This window comes from Abramis brama (genome assembly GCF_963993115.1).
Source record: "Abramis brama genome assembly, chromosome: 1".
Classification (NCBI taxonomy): Eukaryota; Metazoa; Chordata; class Actinopteri; order Cypriniformes; family Leuciscidae; genus Abramis; species Abramis brama.
The window spans coordinates 69,971,864-69,993,671 of record NC_139963.1 but is presented as its reverse complement, the minus strand read 5'-3'; the positions used below and the strand labels follow the sequence as shown (position 1 = coordinate 69,993,671).

Sequence of the window (21,808 nt, the reverse complement as noted above, 5' to 3'; positions counted from 1 at the left end):
ATAATGAAGATTGTAGTCTGTGTGATGCACCCATTAGTCTTTCAGAAATTCTTGATTCTATAAATCATTTAAAAAGTAACAAATCCCCAGGTACTGATGGGCTTTCTGCAGAGCTTTATAAAGCATTTAGGCAAAAATTAGCACCTTTTTTTAACATAAAATGTTTTTAGAGAGTATTGAGAAAACAAAGCTTCCTCCCTCTTTATGTCAAGGGCTAATAACTTTGATTCCCAAGCCCAATAAAGATCCCCTTCTATTAGAAAATTGGCGCCCGATTTCCTTATTGAATACCGATTACAAAATGATTGCCTTAGTTTTAGCAAAGAGGCTGAAACTTATTCTTAATAATATAATAGATGAGTGCCAATCAGGTTTTATGCATCAGAGACATATTTCTAATAATATACGCTTGATTTTTGACTTGTTGGATTATTCAGATCTTATTTCTACCGATAGTTTTATCCTCTTTCTTGACTATTATAAAGCATTTGATTGCTTAGAACATGAATTTATGTTACATTTTTTGCAAATGTATTCAAATGCTTTACTGTAATGGTAAAAGCTCTATCCGACTCAATAATGGCACTTCTCCTAGATTTTCTTTAAAGCGTGGTGTAAGACAAGGTTGCCCCATTTCCCCATATCTTTTTCTCAAAAAATAAATAAAACTGTCTGCACACTTGAATCCTTTCAGCAAATTTAATAGCCAAGCTTTCGGTCATCCTCAGGGCATCCCCATATCTTTTTCTAAAAGCTACACAATTTTTAAATGTACATATTAAAGAGAGCCCTGTGAAGGGAATTTCTATTGCTGGTACGGAATTGTTTATTAGCAAAATAGCAGATGATACAGCATTGTTTCTAAGAGATGTCTCTCAGATCCCAATTGCTTTAACCTCTCTTCAGTCTTCTCTAATGCATCTGGCCTTTTGCTTAATATTAATAAATGCGAATTACTCCCGATAAAAAAATGTGCTGCAACCTCTATCTCAAACATTCCCATCAAAGATAGTGTCACCTATTTAGGAATACAAATAATAAAAGATACTAAACTGAGAAGTCAGATGAATTTTAGTTCCGTTGTGGAGAAAACACACACACAAAAATTAACCTTTGGTTGTTAAGAGATCTATCTTTGAGGGATTTCCCGCTTATCCTATACTCAGTCTTTATTTGTGGATAAATCTACTTGCAAGTTGATTGATGTAATGTTGCTCAAATTTCTTTGGAAAAATAAAACTCATTATATTAGAAAATCAGTTATTTTGAATTCCTATAATAAAGGCGGCTTAAATTTCATTGATTTTGATTCTCTTAACAATACCTTCAAAATTAATTGGCTTAAACGTTTCCTTCACAATCAATCTTCTATTTGGAGTATAATCCCAAGATATATCTTTTCTCAATTAGGAGGTATACATTTCCTTTTAATGTGCAATTATTCAGTTAGTAAACTTCCAATTACCATCAGCAGATGCGTATGGCTTGGCTATGACTTATTTACAAGCATAATTTCTTGCAACACAATTTTTTTAATTTGGAACAATTGTAATATTCTACATAAGAGGAAATCTTTATTTCTTGAAAACTGGTTCAATAATGGAGTGATGTTAGTAAACCAGCTATTTGATAGTGAAGGTAATTTATTTAATTATTCAGATTTTGTTTCAGGATACCAATTCCCAGTATCCAGGAAAGAATTTAATATAGTTTTCAAGTCCATCTCTTTGGAAATCTGTATTTTTGGACCCTGTTACTTCAATTGGAAATCTGTATTTTTGGACCCTGTTACTTCAATTCCTTCCTCAATTTCTTATTGGAATAACCTTTTTGATGATATTAAATGGACATATGTTTGGTCACTTCCTCAGAAATTCTTTCTAACAAATAAAGTTAAAGAAATATCCTATAAAATTATTCAAAGATTTTATCCAGTTAAATGCTTTTTAAAGAGATTTAGAAGTGATATTGATACTTCCTGCTCCTTTTGTGAAGCCTCTTCTGAAACTGTTGATCACTTGTTTTGGGAATGTCCTTTTGCTCTGTAACTTTTCTTTATCATATAGACTCATTCTTTTGGGGTTTTATGTCAAAGACAAGAGTCTAATTAATGCAAGTTTTTGTATAAACCTTCTTTTATATATTGCAAAGTTTCATATCCATAAATGTAAATATATGAAAAGTAAACCCCACTTTAGCTTTTTCAAAGAAGAATTGAAGATGTATTTAAATACAATTTCAACTTCTGTTAACAAGAAAGCAATGAAAACATCCAGAATTTGTGCCATGTTTAATATTCTTCCTTAATATGGTTTTCTTTTTTGTGCCCTCTTCTTTTTTTTTTTCGAAAAAGAATTTGTTTAATGCAGCATCCAAATGTATATATGGTGTTTGGGTTGTTTTCAAAAAAAAAAAAATAGAATTAATATATCATAGAGTTGTTTGTTGTGGTGGAGATTAGACGAGGTATGTGGTGACGTCACAATCGTACTGCATTGTGGGACATACATGTGCCTGAAGTGTACATATGAAGTAGACTCGCTCCCTCGGTCAAAATCGAGGGAGCGAGGGTCTGTCCATATAAACTTCCCTCGTCCACTTCGCGAAGTGGAACGCACTTCAAAATGGCGGCGGGGATTCCCCCGAGGGGAAGTGCTTAGGGAAGTTCGCAAGTGCGTGTCTAAAAGTGGACTGGAACTCAGCACAAATCTAGATGCTTGTGAGAATTCATATACTCTGTTCCAATTTCGCTACCAAAGCTAAAACTTCTTAGCCTGGTTCTACCAGACTCTAGTACATTTCATTTGTACAGAGAGTCTGGCCTTGCTCCATTGAGAAACGTTTACTTCCTTGTAGGCGGGTTCTCTGTTAAAGTTCAAAACTATTGGATCTGCCCAGAGTCACTCAGGATCTGCCATAGCCAATCGCTAACGTGTGGTTGACTGTGACGTATGTCATGCGCCGAAACCGGCCGGCGGAAACAAGAAGTCCAAATGATCAGAGGATTATGTTTAGAATAAGATGTCTGTCAACGAGAGCTGCTGGTTTTGTTAATCGAATTTAAGAGTTCAAGGAACAATAGTAAATTCTAAATGTATATTTGACACTAAGGACAGTGATGTATTCAGTCAACTGTCGAAGCTGGGTCTAATCATTAACAATACGCCGCTGCGGTCGTTTCGGATCTGCCGCAAATGCTGTACAGTCATCACCGGCTACTGCGCGATATGGAAACAACTTTTCTGCCTCCTTCACTTGGTCCTCCATTAGTGCAACAAGAGGGGAGAAGACATCGGCTTTGCATCCCTATCGTTCGCCTTAGCTAACTCATTCACCACTAGAACTGCCAGTCATTTTTACCGTTTTGAATTTTCTGCAATAACTTTGTTGAAAAAATAAATACAATCCTTCTGGTACCTGACTTTTCCTAAAAGTGTCTGTATTTTCATTTAAAATGTTTTTCATATAAATTACACATAAGGCAAAAAAACAAACAAAAAACAAATGAACATTGCCTATTATTTACCTATTTCGGTCATAAACGGTCATATTGACCCCAGCAAACAGGGGACGTCCCCCGGACGTTTCGAACGTCCCCTTAGGTCCGCATTAGGTCCGCTTTGTAACGTTCCCGAGCGGACGTTCGGAGGACGTCCGCATTTGGTCCGCTTTGTAACGTTCCCGAGCGGACCTTCGGGGGACGTCCTCATTTGGTCCGCTTTGGAACGTTCCCGAGCGGACCTTCGGGGGACGTCCGCATTTGGTCCGCTTTGGAACGTTCCCGAGCGGACCTTCGGGGGACGTCCGCATTTGGTCCGCTTTGGAACGTTCCCGAGCGGACCTTCGGAGGACGTCCGCATCTGGTCCGCTTTGGAACGTTCGCTGATGGACGTTCTGAGGACATTTATCCGTGCCAGTTTGCGAACGTCTCCCTCACATGCCATTTCCATGACAACACACAATCCAGTCGCCCATGCCTTTGATTTTTATCATTAGACCGGACATCTTGCAACTCAGACAAATGAATGATTAAACTAAAATATAAACCCATATTGGATTTAAAAGGGGATTTGTTTATCCATTAAATTAACTGTGATAATGGATTTTATCTAAAAAACATGGTTTTGAGGTTATAGTTTTATAACTGAAAATAAACTATAGTAAAAATATTATTTAAATTAATTGTAAAATTAAGTTAATGTTAAAAATGTTAGTGTTTTAATTGTAATGTTAAGATAATAACTTTCATGTTACTTATACTTCTATCACTAATTAAAGATGTAATCAAATCACGAGTCTGTTTTCAGCCAATATAATTTAAACATCAAAAACATGAGAATTGATTCAATTGAATAGCCTACAATTTATTATTCCGCATGAAGAAAATAAGGTTGAATCTCAGGAGCTCTAAAATAATGCATCGACTTCACATGATGAATGCAGCCAAGGAAAATGCGAAGAATGGAAAAGCACATGCTGGAAAGAAAGTGGAAAATAACACAGGCAAGACAAATGTATCCTAATTTAGGCTACCTGTAAAAATGTTGGTCAGGGCGATCGAAGGACTGGTTTTATTCAAAATAAGTTATTTTAGGAAAAATTTTATTCTTGCACTTAAGACTGATAGCACATTGCATTTCAAATAACAAAAAAAAAAAGTGTCATAAAGCTACACACTATCATTTTGCCAGAATATGCCTTCCATAACACACCAGCAAGTTACGATCAAATGCACCTAAGCGAGTGACGTCATTCATTATGCACGCAGCATGTATCCATGGCAACGCTCAGCTGTAGTGACAGTTGACGGTCCTCCTCAGACGCGGCCTTGCGTTTTCCCTTTCGTCTGTCTAAAAGGTATTTTTAATTTTTAGATTAGTATACATTAGTTATCGTAACCACTATACATCATTACATATTATGAAAATTTGACTTTTTAAAACGTTTGCTGAAGTTGTCCGCCGTGTACCACTGCTAACCGTTATGCTAACACTACGAAACTAACGTTAGCTGCTAAATGTTGCTGAAATGAGACGACGTTATATTTCACATATTCATATATAGACATATAAAATCATAACACTACTGAATGTGTTAATTTTGTTGTTTTAGATGCCAGGGGGAAGAATTGCCAACGGACTAACCCCACAGCTGACCGACCGAGACACACACACACACAGCTGCCAGCGCGTTTGAAGACACACACACTCATACTTGTTTTCATGATATATCAGGACTTGTGAAAAAAACGTGAAATATTAGGACATGCCTTTCCCAAGGTCCAACAGACCTGGTTATCAAATAATTTCCTACCAATGCTTCAAGGAATACATCCATCTGTTGAGATTTTGTCTAAGGCTATATTTTGCGCAGACTTGATTCCTATGCTACTTGTGAGGACATGTTTGGGTTTTTGTGACTTATGAGGTCAAAGCAACAAACACTGTCATTTCATGTTTAAGTGATTTGTGAAGCCCATAGATACACACTCAATTTTCAGGTTTAAATGACTTATAAAGACTCATATTTGCATATTTGCAACTTGGCTGCTGTTAAATGTTTGAAATTTCTTTCTACATTAGAAGCAGCGGTGTACAATATAGTCATGCTCAATGTTCAGTAAACCTTTTTCACATTTACAGGTTGATAAAATCTAGTAAAACTGAGTGGCTCAGAGATATATAAAAGCTAACTCAAAGGGGTCGTAGCTCATGAAAGGTGCACTATATATTGAAAATTCTTATGAGCTTATGCAAAAGAAACACTTCTTGTAGAATCCGTCATTCCTGCGATAGAAAATGGCAGCCATCTTGTCGGTGATTGGCTGGAATGAGGTTTGTTGTATTTTGGTGCAGAACCTGTGCACCTAGTGTTTTTTTTTGACATTATGATTCCTGTGTTGTCTCCCGAGACCGGGCTTTTTCACAGAGTATTCAGGGGGCAGGAGGCTAGCGGATCAAGGAGAGAGGCCTACGATTTGAGACAAAAATGAAAATCGTGCTTGTCTCACTGTCTATTCATGAATTTCGTAGTAGATGTTATGTGAAAGAAAGAGGTATCACTTCAGGTCTTTCTTACTTGTATTAATAGCTTAACCAAAATAGGTACAAGTATGAAAATGATTGACCTTTATTGGCTGGCCTCATGAATATTCCTACAGTTATCCATAAGGACATAATACTTAACCAATGCTGCATATGTATGGACTTATTATGGACTAGGGCTTAACTAAATTAAGAAATGGCAGCCCTCATCAAATGTTTTTAAAGCATTGAACAACCAACCACAATACAGGATAAGGCAGTACAAAAGACATAGCTTATTTGAAATTAAAGAACTACTCTCTTTAGCGTCAAAAACAAAACACTGAAAACCTGGGAAATGTGTGTGAAAGTAACAATCCCTTAAAGTACTTGCTTGTTGAGACAGAGGGTATAGATTACATATACATTGAAACCTTATTTTATGAAAGACATTATGTCAGTTACTTGAAACAATGCATTATAATATGATCCTGAGGTAGTAAGAAAAAAGAAATAGTGTCTGAAGGGTGGAGATAAAAAAAAACCCATCATTAATAGCCCTCATTAATACATGTCAACATGGCAGCTTCAGTCAAAACTAGGTGGCATGCTTGTACAAGAAAACATCAATAGCAATCCTTGAATGAAAATGAGAAAATCAAAACGAAACCCATTACAAACATTTTCGCTGGATATCTAAGGTGACACTGATTATAACCATACACAGTGAGCATTTTTCTAAGTTCAACAGAAATTAAAATGCACATGAGCCACAGTTGGCATGTTCTAGTTCAGTGTTCCCCAAACCTGCTCCTGGAGAACCCCCAACACTGCACGTGTTCTTTGTCTCCCTAATCAAACACACCAGATTCAACTCATCAGCTCATTTTAACCCATGTGATGAGCTGATGAGTTGAATCTGGTGTGTTTGATTAGGGAGACAAAGAACACGTGCAGTGTTGGGGGTACACCAGGACAGGTTTGGGAACCACTGTTCTAGTTCTATCTATTCATCTTCCTTTTCATTGATATGATTCTATTGTGAATGTAGTATTTGATTGCAGCCCAGTCTCGGTCTTTCAGAGCCACTGGTTCTGCCTGGAGGCAGGAGTCACAGTCCTTTTTACCTGGCACCTTGCAGCTGGTTATGAAATGAATCATGTGCCGCTCCACAGCCTTCACTTCATTACCTGTCCACTTGCTCCTCACCTTCCCAGCTGTCGAATGTAAACAAAAGACATGTATTAAAGAGGAAACAATGGCTCTGCTAAAGTGAAACATTGAGGATTTGATAAATATATATTTTGTTAAATCCATTCTCCGATAAGTTATGTTTTTTTTTTTCTCCGTTTAGTATTTCCTGTTTTATTTCACATGTCTGTCCCCATTTGTGGATGCTAGTTTGTCTCATCTGTATCAGTAAGTGTTCCAGCATAGTTTGTTTCCCAGTGTTAGTCTCCTAAACCCCTTTTCCACCAAAAAAGAACTGGTTCGGAACTGGTGCTGGTTCAAAGTTGGTTCAACTTGCGAACCACCTCAGAACCAGTTTGTTTTTCCACTGACTAGAGAGCCCAGCGAACGACGCCGTTACGTCACTGTGTACGTTGCCATACGTCTTAGCTTTCCCAACTTCAAGCATAACAATTACAATGGTGGACTACATCGTTTTTCTGCAAATGTTTCTCCTGGCTTTGCAATCCTATATTGGGGTCAGAAGAAGACGTTTAGAACACCTTTGTGTAGCTTGTCTGGATTACTATAGACGGAGGTTACGTTCGAGAAGAAGTCCGACAATAACCCCACCCCCAACGTCAGCATGACATGGTAAAAGAACGGTTCTAGTCCAGCAAAGAGTTGGTGCCGCTTTGGAACCAATTTTCCTGGCCGAGAACCGGTTCTTTGGCTGTTGAAACACAAAGAACTGGTTCACGAGTAGGCACCGGCTCCGAACCGGCACCAGCACTGCCTTGGTGGAAAAGGGGTACTTAGGTACTGGGTACTGTTATATTGACCTTTATTCTGTGTACCTTGACTCAGCCTAAGCCTTGTGATTTGGATACCTGACTGCCATTTCCAGTCGTGATAATTTAGTAGTTATGATATTATATGGCATTCATTAAATTTAATACATTTTTCTAAAAGAGTAATGTGGTGTATCCACATGCTTACAGTATTTACCTTGCTTTGCAGTGGAGCACTTTGAAGAAGTTTGGGATGTAACCACTTGAAGTGCTGTGTTCTGCTGGGAATCTGAAAACAATGAATTTAAATATATTTCAAATAAAAGCACAACTTCACATACTGCCATCTCTGTGAAGGCAAGAATAAATCATTGTTTTCATTATGAACGCATTCACTTTTTGGTGAGCAAATTTTGTATTTCGGCGCCTTTTATATTTTACCATGTCTTGGTTGAGTGTTGCTGACGTTTGCGTTGTCCAAGACGGTTGAGGCAGAAGTGCTCTCCAAATTATCCAGGGTGGTTGAAGCATGCGAGTCCCTCAGAAGTGTCCGATCCCCAGAAGTCTCAGTTCTTGAGCCTTTGAAAAGTAAAAATGAAATATGACCATTAATGACAATGAGTTTGTTTGATTGTATTATTCCATGAAGTCAACCTCAATGTCAGACAACAAAAGAGCTTAGTGGAAGTCTGAACCTGCTGGCTTGAAAAGGCCCCACTCATATCAAAAAGTATACTGTATCTCTCCTCATGGTGGGATATCAAGAGGAAAGCCCAGCTCTCTATTGTTTCCTGTATCTGAGTAATCTTTTAAGCTAACTATTCCTCTACCTCTAACTTTAAATGTTCAAAGTTACCTTTTTCCTTTTGACTTCACATACCAATAAAAGGCTGTCCTAACTTACTCCTCCTGTACTGCTAACTAGACTTTTTGCAAAACATTAATTACCTTTATCATGTACTGTAAACTATTGCTTTCTTAGTTGTCTTCTCTCATTCACTATTTCTTTATCTCTTGCTGCTGTTTAGACTTAATTGATTAAAACCTGTCCACCTTCTTTCTATCAATGATTCTAAATAATTCAGCACCACGTTTATACATAATCTCTCCCATCTTTTTTAATTTACCACTGTTCCTTTCAGCCCATCTAACATTATCATTAGGTCTCTACTGTCTGTCTCCCTGGTCATAACCTAAAGATATCATCACATAAGTCAGTATACCTTCATGTTGATGTAGGTCAGCAATGGTTTCTTCACTGGAATCATCATCACTCGTGCCTACTTCATCTGGTTGGGTAAAAAAAAAAACAGTTTGGACCAAGTATTTAAAACAAAGACTAAATACAATTATAATTGTGATATGAGAAGTACTTCTAAACTACATTTAAAACTAAACTTCACCTTCAGGATTGATTTCAATGTCATCCAGCCCTTTCCCTTGCATGTCAGACAGTCTTCCTTTTTCCATTGCTATCAACAGTTTGCTAACTTTTGCAAGCTGCAGTGTACTCTCTGGAAGCCGATAGAATTCCCTGTGGACCCTTATATCATGTCCTAGAAAGGTAGCAAGTTGATCCATTTCATTTTCTTTCAAGTTTAGTACTGTTGACAAAGTGGCAACTTGTTTCCTCAATCTTGTTGAGGTGAGTGACTCTGGGTTTTTTGCACCACATTGTTTTGAATACTTGCGGAAGCAGTCAGAGCCTCTATAATGGGAAAGCACACATGGCCGTGCAAACAAGTACACATTCTCTGTGTGGACTTGACACTCATTCCTGTTTTTAATGAGGAGGTCCATTGCAGCGATCATGTCAGGTGTGAGAAGCACGGGCACCATTCGTGACCTTTTGCCTCGAATCTCAACTCTGTCAAAGTACTTTGCAACCTTCCTCTCAAACTCAGTAAGGCCCGTCATAATGTCAGGATTCAACTCGGTACGGTTTCTGGATGTGAAAGCCTGGAGTTCCATTTTTGAAACTTCCCCTTGCCGCCTTCTGTTAAATAGTACCACCTGCGTCAAAGTCACTTGTGCAAGATTCCCAAAGCTTTTGATGTTGGGGTCTTCATCAAGGTCCTTCATGCACTTAACACGCTCAGTAGCAAGAAACTTGTGCAGCAGGTGCACATCCTGTGTAAAGGGCAAAACATGTGGTTTATTCCATTTGGCTTGATGAAGTGTACCCAGTGCAGCACTTGAAATGGATTCCGCCCATCTTTTCTCATACAGAGTGGCGAATTGCTTGGCAGACTCTGCGACGACATTGCGATTTGCAATGATGGCATTGCATTGCACAATGCCTGCAACCTTAGCCAAACTGTGACCCAATTTTAAAGCCAATGATGGGATTTTATATGAGTTGGTATCCAAGTCATAACCAGCAACAGATCTCACTGCTTGTATCACGTGGGGGAAATTACTGGGCATAACAAGGTCTTCAGTGGTCTTCAAAGGTGTTGTAGCTCTTGCAGCTATCAAGAGTCTTGCCATCTCTCTCATTTTTTGACGTATGTAATCATTTCTTTTCTCATTTGGTTTCCTGCTATTGCACATTGACTCACCAAGACTAAGGATGTCTCTTTCACTCCTTACAACTAAAGAAATGTCATCCTGGTTCATTTCACAAGCAATCTTCCAAACAGCTTCATGAACTGTTTCAGCTTTTGGTAGGTCAATGTGGATCCGTTTTCGCCCAACTCTAGTCTCCACCTCAACAGACTTCTGAGGGCAGTTTCTGACATGTCTCCATAGACTATCTCTTGCATAGAGTCCTTGACAAAACTTGCAGTGACTGAAGTCATTAGATTGTCTGACTCTAGTGGGTCTTCGACAAGCAACCATTTCTCCATCACCACTGCTTGCCACAGTGGCATTATGGTTAAAGTTTCCCCTCTTCTTAAGAGAGCGTAACAAATCTTTTCTTTCGCGAGATCTCTTATTAAAACTGAAAGCTTTTGCAACATCAGGCTGTGTACTGTGAGCGGATTCGAGGTGTCTTGCCAATTTAGAAATGGCCTTACTACAATAAAGACAGTATTGTTTCTTGTTGTACTTGCTTCGTTTTGCTGTGTTTGGCAATGAAGTGACATTTATGGAGCTGTGCGATGTCTTCTCTGATGAACTGTCACTGCAACTTATCCCTGAACTACAATGGCCGCTGCTCATCTTTGAGGAACTAAAACTTCTCTGCTCCATGGAACTGTTGGTACTATCCGAACTGTGGGCTGTAGCGATCCCCAATGATATTTCCTTGAACACTTTGTGGGGAAGATGATTGTCTATGATTTTTAGATCTCTACTATTAGAACTTGTCTCAGAGGAGCTGCCACTTGAATCTGGAACATAGTTGGCATCATCATAGTCCGTAGCATCCGAAGATTCATCAGTCATGTCATTAGAGATCTAAAGGAAAATGGAGAGAAAAGCATCTCATTCCATCAAGAAGTTAAACATTTAATAATAGCTAGAATATTGTTCTCCTAGTACCATCACGTTGTGCATAACACAACACTTAAACAAGAATAAAAACATAAAATTAAAAGTAACATTTGAGCTTCTTAATATGATTTGTGTTTTACTATTTCATTATTGTTGTCTAATGGTATTTATTACCTGGTCATTTGGGCTTGTTGAGTTTCCATCATGAAATCCACCATCATCGACTGAGGGAGGTCCAACCTTTGAAATGATTAATAATTTTCATCAAACAGAAATGTTCACCCCAAGTTATATCCACTTAATGCTTATTGTCGCAAATTCATATCACACTGCTTCCATTCAGACTGCAGCCCAGATAGCGTATGTTTTCCCCCAATGCCAGTTTGTGCATATTTGATACGTACCTAGGAACCTGTTGTCAATAATTTGCATCATATCTATTCTACTTGTTATAGACAAATTAATAATCTCCACGTAATTTAGCATCAGACTGAAAGCAAAAACAAATATCTTTTTAAATATAATTGTAAATACATTCAGATGTCAATGTTTCTCAGATTAACCATCTGAGAAACATTTATCTTAAGTCTTTGGAGTAAGAAATTAATCTACTCTTAAAAGGCTAGGCTAATTTATGTTATAGAAATAATGTTCTTGTAGCATTAAAATACTAAAGATAAATACTTTTCTTATAATTACAAGATGGTTTGATTTAGGCTTGGATGTATATACTCACAGAATCATTAATTCTGGTGACCAAACTCAAAGACATCTGTCTCTCTCTCGCAATTCTCTCTTTTTCAGCCTTCTCATAACGATCCTCACAACAATCATGATGACGCTTCAGATTTTGCAGACGCTGTTTTACTCTAAGCTGTTCAAATCAAACATCATGTGTACAAACCCGTAGTCTCACCTGGAATTATACACTATTTCCTAACAGTAAATATTCACATTAGTTAATGAAGAAAAATAACTTTGAATGTAGCTGTCTCACCTGCTCTGTAGTAAGTACATGATGGAAGCATGCAATTCCAGTGGAGTGGTTGGCCTTAAATGAAAAGAACAAATTTGTTATTTTCAGTTATAGTAGTAAAATACATAATACTATTTATGAAAATCATTTTGGTTCATAGGTGAACATTTTGATTCTCAACCTAACCCTGAGGACAATTTACTTACATGTTACAAACATTGTGTCATATGATAGAGATGAAATGGCAACATACTGAAGTTTTAAACAAAAATACAAAAATGTTTGTTGTAGCAAGGTAAAAAGGGGTATAATTTACATGAGAACCAAAAGAATTATGTAACTTTAAAAAAAGAAATCCAGAGTAAATGTGTAGTAACCTGTTGGAAGGATGAACTGGGTCTCTCGCTCACTTCTGGGTCTCCTGAATGTTGAGTCTGGATCATGCCACTTGGTGTCTGCAATGAAGTACAACAACAATTATCAGTCAGAAATATTCAGAACTATAACAAACTAATGATCCTACCCATTTCAGTTCAAAGAAATCCAACCTCAATCTATCATAATCACCACCTTTGGGCTGAGACTCATTGCTGAAGTCAAGGGCTCAACTTTGCATTTAAGGAACACAAATTGTAGTAAAAACAGCTAATGTGAGGACCTGGGGTGCGTTTCCCGAAAGCATCGTTAGCCAACTATGGTCGCAAGTTCCCTCGTTACCAATAGAGTTCAATGGACATTGCGATGAACTTGCGACCATAGTTGGCCAACGATGCTTTCGGGAAACGCACCCCTGGGCTTTTCATTCAAGACTCTATGGAAATATCTAAAACTGCACAATATCAGTTACCCACAAAATGAGGACATTGTTAAACACACACACACTACACGTGTCAGATCATACAATATCAGGACATCGTCTGAAACACAGTTCAATCTTTCACAGCCTAAAACAAAATGAGGACATGACTAAACACACACTACACGTGTCAGATCATACAATATCAGGACATCGTCTGAAACACAGTTCAGTCTTTCACAGCCTAAAACAAAATGAGGACATGACTCATACCTGCCAACCTTGAAATTATTTTTTGCGTACCGACGGGGGGGGGGGACTTACTACGACGACGACGACACATGCATTATATTGCATTGCATAAAATGTGTGCTGGTCAACTAGTCTAAAATTAAGAAACCCCTATAAAACTGTAAAAAAAAAAAAAAAAAAAAGTACAATTAAGATAGACTACTTAATGTATTATTCCCATATCCAAATATGATAATACCACAGGGAAAAGGGCTTCTATTTGTGACGTGCTGTCTTTGCATTTGAACATTGCGCATTTTAAACAGGAAACGCATTAGCTGAATGTTAGCCAATACAAACATATTTATAGAAAACAGTTGACAATGATTAGACAGGTGTCCAATAATAGCATAACGAATCACTTATTCTAAAAAGAATATCAAGTATACCGGTAAGTTAGACGAATCCGACATATAAGGGCTGTTAACAGTAAAACGTTCGTCATTTAACGAATTCAAAAAATAAATAATGGATAATACAAAATGCTTTCTGGCATTTTGACAGAAAAAAAACAAAAACAAGCAAGAACAAAATTTAAACTTAGCCCGTCAAATTTAATTTTACAATTACCTTCTCTCTCTTTGTGCGCGCCTCCGTGTTTGTGAGAGAGCTCGCGCAGCACTGATACAACGGTAGCGTACTTTTTAATCCATAACTAACGCGCTAGTTTTCATACAAAATAAATATGTAACATAATTAGGTACTTTTATTATTAACACAATAACGTAACACATGAAGGCTACGTTTCTTAGCACTGAGAATTAATTAATAAACGCTTGTTTCTCCAGACTCGCACTTAATCCACAAATCACATCACTTTCATAATCACTAAGCCATAGCGATTTCAAGTTTATTAAGATTTATTGTTCAGCATTTCTTGAGCATTTTATTATTTGCATGGCTGAATGATGGCTTCCTCTTTTCTGAGTGACCATGAAGAACGGAGTATTTTAAAATAATCCATGCAATCCGTGTGATCATCGATTAGGTTTACTCAGTAAAATATTTCAACTTTCCATATCGAGCCCAGCCCAGCCCGTTTACCTTCAGGAGTCAGATGTACATTGACGACTGTACTGTCCTCGTTTATGAAATCAGTCAGACGGCGGCCGCGGGAGTGGAAGGCGGATCGAGCGGGATTCTTTATTGGTGTCGATTTTCAGTCTCTTTTTAATGATAGGTCTTACGTATCTGTCAATCATCCCCGCTTGCTATTTGGGGAATGAATCCAGCGCTATGATTGGCCGAACTCTTCTTCTTTTGCTGTTGCTTGATTTGAGGACTGCGCGTGCAGAGGCGTCACCAGGTTTTTGCGTAGTTTAGAGTAACAAATCGTACCAGCGTACTTTGAAGTCAAAATGTGTATCCGCTACGCAAAATGCGTACAGGTTGGCAGGTCTGCATGACTAAACACACACTACACGTGTCAGATCATACAATATCAGGACGTCGTCTGAAACACAGTTCAGTCTTTCACAGCCTAAAACAAAATGAGGACATGACTAAACACACACACTACACGTGTCAGATCATACAATATCAGGACATCGTCTGAAACACAGTTCAGTCTTTCACAGCCTAAAACAAAATGAGGACATGACTAAACACACACACTACACGTGTCAGATCATACAATATCAGGACGTCGTCTGAAACACAGTTCAGTCTTTCACAGCCTAAAACAAAATGAGGACATGACTAAACACACACACTACACGTGTCAGATCATACAATATCAGGACATCGTCTGAAACACAGTTCAATCTTTCACAGCCTAAAACAAAATGAGGACATGACTAAACACACACACTACACGTGTCAGATCATACAATATCAGGACGTCGTCTGAAACACAGTTCAGTCTTTCACAGCCTAAAACAAAATGAGGACATGACGACTGAACACACAAAGAGTCAGCGTTCCTGTCTTCTAAGTTATACTGTTGTAGTAAAAGAAAGCTAAAATCTCCACAGTAATGGACAGGGATCTACTTCCTTAGAAGTTAAACCATGTAAACTGATAAACAGAAGCTTACATGGGCAATAAATGTGTTTGAAGTATATAAAAACATTGAATTTTGTGAAAATTAAGAATTTATGTTTTGAGGGGTAGTTAGTACCATCAAATGCTAGGGGTAATTCACTTACACACGATAGTATGCTGAAACTAGTAATGGTAATATTGATTCTTCAACATTTCACGTTTGTCTGCTTGAAGAAGGTGAAAATGCATTTATGGATGCACAGGACTTGTGTGAGGCGTATTAAACTAGAAGAAATCCAGAGTAAATGTGTAGTAACCTGTTGGAAGGATGAACTGGGTCTCTCGCTCACTTCTGGGTCTCCTGAATGTTGAGTCTGGATCATGCCACTTGGTGTCTGCAATGAAGTACAACAATAATTATCAGTCAGAAATATATTGTACTATAATACAACAATAAGTTAATTAAAAAAGTATCAATGCATATTAGACAAAGCCAGGTTTTCTACCTTCACTTCTTTTAATCAAACAATTAGTATTTAATTTTTTTTTTAAAGAATCTTTCCTTCATTGCATGCAAGCACACCTCATGGTGCATAATTAACTGAACATAGTCTATACAATTTCATCAGTAAAGTAATTCCACAAGGAGATATTGAGGGGGAGCATACACTCCTGAAGGGAGATGTAACTAATTATATTTTAACAGATCCTATACCGTATGATCTATCAAGAGGTCTTACTTACCAGATTACGCCATGGCCATTGAGAATCTCCATAATCGTAGGTTATTTCAGTCTCTGCTTGAATGTTTTCAATTGCAAATAAGCAAAGATGAGGTTTACCCTGGACTGTCAACCTTCTCATTTTACAATTTGGTGACTTGTGGCAATCATTCACCAGCCTTCCTAGCGAACCATCTTCGCGGGACGCATCTATGCTAAAGTAGGAGGAAACAAAAGGTTTTTCCACAAAACAACACAAGGCTTTAGAGAATAACTGATCTTGTATAGGCCATGACTTACCACCATGCACTATTGTTCCATTCAAAATCAAACAAGAAAGCATTTTGTTTTTCTGTGTACTTCTTCTGCCTCTTGTCCTGTTCATATTGTGATATTAACTCCCCACGGTACTCGGCGACAAACGATCCCTTTTCAATTGGTGTGCAGGTAAATACACCACGTCCTGAGGAAAAATGAATAAAATAGTGTCAAGTTATGCAACCAAAATGAGTTATTAATCGCTATTATATATTGACAAACTAAAAAATAAACAAATATCAGACTTTTTAGCAAAATAAATAATATATGAGTATTAATGTTGCACAGTGGCAGGTTAAGTCGGCTAATGCTGTGTACTGTAACAGTTGCTATCATATTTATAATATAAATATTTAAGTTTCGACCACATATGACATACCTTTAAAGTCACTGATCCACTTGACCTTAAAACAAGGTTTTTCACGTCCAGATAAAATAAACTGAATAGCCTCAGCCTGAGGACTAAGTCTGGTTCTCCTTTTTGACATGCTCTTCGGCCATGCATGTGCTCCTCAATTAGCAAAGATCTAACTAACGTTACATAGATATTAAAGACAAAAAAGTCAGCAAGACAAGTACCAAAAAAGACCCATACTTGAATAAAATAGGATGTATAAATGGTATTACCCTGCCCATAGAAATAATGTAACTTTAGCTTAACATTAACGTTACTCATTTTCTCACCAATGCATGCCATTAACTTTAGCTAATTAGGCTAATTGATTGATGCTAACACTGCAACTGCAGCTACAACAGTGTAATGCAAAGCATAAATTTATGTTAAAAAACGGTCAAATTTAACATATACTCAAAGAATAACTTTCGTTGTGGTTGAAAATGAAGAAAAGTAACGTTAATTAACTTACCACTTACCAGGCCATGCCTGAAGAGACTGCAGCAGCAGAGACGGTCGCTGGTTCTGGGTATGCTGGAAAAGCCGGCACATAGTATGCAGGCTGCACTTCACTTGTCCAAACAGATAACCGGACGATGGGAGGAAAATGTGCCACTTACTGCTGTTATTTGGCTGGTCATTTGGCCATTTAGACTCCCAAATATATATTAAACATTATTGATAGTTCGGATTATGGCATAATCAAGGTTTTCAAAGACCAGGAGAGACTCCACCTTATGTGGCAGCTCCGGACCGGGTTTTTATGCTGGCCCACCGTGGCGTGATTATGCTGTTTCTGAAAGTAAGTTCTTAATATTAATTGCATTTATTTTAATTAATATGCATGTTCAGTTTGGATGTGGCTATTATAACCAGAGTTTTGCAGTGTTAGATCTGTTTTTATAGTAGTAGCCTATTTCTTATATTATGTGTGGAGTTATTCATCTAGGGTGGTTGTTAGCCTATCTGTGATATTCTGACATGACTAACAAGGCATATTTAAATTCACTACCAATCTGCAAGTTCTTTTTATTTATCATTTTTTAAATACATGTGTGTTTATGTAAGCTTTTAAAAAGAAGAGTCCAGATATTCCCAGGCTATTAATGATGTTGTCCTTTTAGTTTAATAAGCTAACATTATCTTATCCAGCTGATTAATTTCAATTAATTGAGGAACTGATTCTCTTCCAAGTGAACAGGATACTTAATCAGCAGTAGTAAATTGGTGATGTTATTATTTTACTCTGGTTACGTGGAATATGTTAATTACAGTAGGCTAACTCTAGACTAGCTTAAAAAGTTAGTGTGTATGAAAACGTTTTTTATTTTGTATTATTGAAACCAATGACTCGAATCATACAACAATCATCACAACAGCATGTACAACAAGAACGCTTCACAGGATAGATATCACATATCTTTCAAATTAACAAGTCATAAATAAAGAACAACAATCATAAATTCTTTATATTGTGAAAACGTACAATATGAGGACCCGTTGAGTGTGTCGTCAATGTGTGTTAAAAGTGTGTTAAAGTTCCAAATCTGACCACTAGTTGGCGTATCCGCAAATGAGCAAAAACCATAAACACACTTAAACACTTCATGTCATAAAATTGTGATGTTTCAGGACTTTGGAGATTTTTGGTTTAGAGGCATTCTAGGAGCATCTACAACTGTTTAGTGAGCGTGGAAAAATGAGGACCCCCAAAATGTCCTCATTTTTCCGAGTGTCCTCATATTGCTGGTGTGTTATCATAAAAATGTCCTCAGTTGTCATGAAAACAAGTGCACACACACACACACACACACACGGAAAGAGCACAACACCTTTACAATTGTTCAAATAAATACTTTGTTCCTTACAACGTGTCTGTTTTCTTAGGCTAAAAACTTCTAGCTTAACTAATATGAATTAAAAGCCTAAATTTTGTAAAGACAAGTAAACAGTCAGTAATAAAATAAGAACAATCAAATTGAAAGTGGTGCCAAAAGTCTGGGCTCCCCCTTGAGAGGGAACGGAAGGCTTAAAGGAATTAACATCTAAAGCAACACCCGAGACGCAGCTCACACTTCACTTGGACAATCTCCCCCTTCTCCTCCTCACCTAGAACTCGCTGAAAACCAACGCAATGTCAAGGATGTGCAAAAAGTAAATATGCATGTTTGGTATCATTTAAAGCGTCTCAGTGCGCCTGGTAAATGAAAATGAAATGAAAAGCTAAAAGAAGTTATAAAATATGAGAAAAGTGATGTGTCCCTTAAAGGTGTTCCCTCCCCCAGATCCTCCATTCAGACTGTACCTCCTGTGTGTAAAACAAGAGCCCATTCAAGTATCCTGATCTCACAGTTGTGAACCCCTCAATAGGGGACCAAAATCTAATTCATTTGGTAAGAATCTTAAGTAAGGAAAAGGAGCAGAAAGGTATGAGGAGTCTGTAGGTTGACTTCCCACACGACCGCTGTAATTGTCGTTGCCAGGTAATCATTTCTACAAATTTCTGAATTGTTGTTATGATATGATTAACTGATGATTTTATGATTTAGGCGGACTTACAAAAGCAAAAGCACAAATAAATACAATACATAGCCTACCAATGAAATAAACAGTGCTCTTCAAGCAGGTCTCATAGTTTTGGTACCGCAATTTAATAAAGTAGGCTAATGTGTGTGTGTTCTGCCGTCGCATCATCCAGGTGGAGCTGCACATTGGTGGTGGTTGAGGAGATTCCCCCTAACATGTAAAGCGCTTTGAGTACCCAGAAAAGCGCTATATAAATGTAACAAATTATTATTATTAAAGTTTAAGAGCAATGAGTTTGTTTTCTTTGTCCTTTGCTGTTTGGTTAAGTGTTACTTCTTCTAGTCAGTTTAGTGTTTCATTCACACCATGAGGCTTCATGAAGTCAGAACAATTACTATGAACTCTAAACAACACAGTTTCCACAAAATAAACTGAAATGATTACTGTCTCCATGTTAGAATTGATTCCATGTGCCTCATTCCAGCCTCATTAGTAATTAGCATTTGAATGAACAATGACCCAGCGCTGAGGTAGGGAAATGTATCTCGAGTTTATTACCATTGTTTATGAACATTTTCATTTAAAAGTTAATGGCTAAACGTATCTTTACAAAAGTTCACAATGCTGCTGCAGACGCAATATAGCCTAAATTTAATAAATACATGTTCGTCAGGTAGGTTAGATACTGATAATTAATCACTCAAACCCCTTTATCTAAACATCTCTACATAACCACCAGACTCGCGCGTCCTCCATGTCTGTAGTTTTTTAGCTCTTTTCACTCGTGTTTGTAGTTCTAACCGAATCCTCGGCCAACGCGCGATCTGCACTTGCACTGCACTACCGGTGTTACAATATATTCGGTTCCTGAAATATTTGGTTCCAATGGGTGGAGCTATCATGAATATTCACGAGCCCATAGCGTGGGCGGGGCGACAAATACAAGCGAGTGGAACAGAAATTATTAGCGTGAGCGCCTCAGATCGCGTTTTGTTTTATGGATTATTTATTTCAAACAGGTAATAAAGTTGAACGAAGTTAAGCTTAAACTACTCGTATATATTTTATAAATAATGAATCGTTTTCTAGCATGTGTTTCAGTACTCTGAGTTTACCTGAACTATTACAGACCAGGGGTCTCATTTATAAAGCGTGCGTACGCACAAAACGGGGCTGGAAACGTACGTACGCCAGTTCCCACGCAAAGGTTGTGATCTATAAAAAACAAACTTGACGGGAGAATGTGCGCACCTTTAAGCAAACTTTGAGCCGTGCGTACGCACATTCTGGAGACAAAGGGAATTGGCGACACCGATGGTGAGCTGGAGTTGTGTCTTTTTGGTCACTTTTAGACAGAAAATTTAAAGAAAATTAAACATATACAGAAAGATAATACAAATATAATTTCACTCACCAAGCCTGTCACTTGAAGCAAATATCCATCCCTTCTTAAATGTCCGCGCAAGCGAGCGCGTTGGGCCGTTTAGTGAAACTGACGCAAATAACAGTTTAAATAAATAAAATAATGATTTCAACTATGTTTTACTTCTGATATAAACATTTAGATTAAATATGCCATTCAAATTAATGGAGTTAAGCACTTAAACATGAAATCATTACTGAGAAGTTACAACATTTTTATATTCAAATTCAATCATTAGAAATATTTGTTGTGGATGCGGTGTTTTTGAACACTTTTCCTCTGGCATGTTGTGTTTTAATGTTTTAACCACAGAGATAATTGCTTATCATGATAATACCAGATTGTCTGAGAAAATAGTTTCGTGCAAATAATGCCCAAGGCCTATCAAAGATTGAGAAAAACTTTCTCTGAAATGTATTTTACACTATTTGATTTATGTATTCAAAAACAAGGCAAGGATAGGCAACTACTTGATTTTTATTAATGTAATGTGTCTTGTACCGTCAAACGTTATCACGTGGATGAATAATCATATGCAAATGATATGCAGATGAGGATATGCATAGTAAAACTAGGCGTTGTAAGCTCCATATATGGTTATTTCGGGGAGGAGACGCATGTGCGCACAATCTTCCGCTGACTGGGATTTATAAAGTGAATTCTGCGCAGGTTCTGGCGTACGAACGGTTTTATAAATCTGAATATTTTTTTGCGTACGCCATTTTTGGCTTTCGGGCGCACGTACACTTTTAGTAAGGTTCCTACGCACAGTTTTATAAATGAGACCCCTGATCCTGTAGGAAGCGTTGCAAGACCTACAATAAAGGCATATTTCTCCAAATTTTCCCAGATTAGTTGTTGCTTACATTTGATAGAACTGTTCGTTTCTCATGAATGACTGAGATTAGGATTTTTAAAGGTGTGTGATTGCTGTTCAAATAAATATTTACAAATATA

General features: G+C 37.5%; 2 protein-coding genes across 2 annotated transcripts in view; one reads left to right on the top strand and one right to left on the bottom strand.

Moving 5' to 3' along the window:
• Positions 1-21,808, top strand: part of LOC311094626 (uncharacterized protein) — a 168,387-nt gene that overhangs the window by 108,457 nt on the left and 38,122 nt on the right. The gene's annotated exons all lie outside the window — the stretch shown is intronic.
• LOC311094538 (uncharacterized protein) lies at positions 8,242-12,736 on the bottom strand. Its single transcript, XM_084132565.1, has 2 exons — positions 8,426-12,736; positions 8,242-8,273 (listed from the first exon to the last, which is right to left on the bottom strand). The coding sequence occupies exon 1, from the start codon at positions 11,372-11,374 to the stop codon at positions 9,377-9,379; it is 1,998 nt and encodes a 665-aa protein (XP_083988691.1). The 5' UTR covers positions 11,375-12,736; the 3' UTR covers positions 8,242-8,273; positions 8,426-9,376.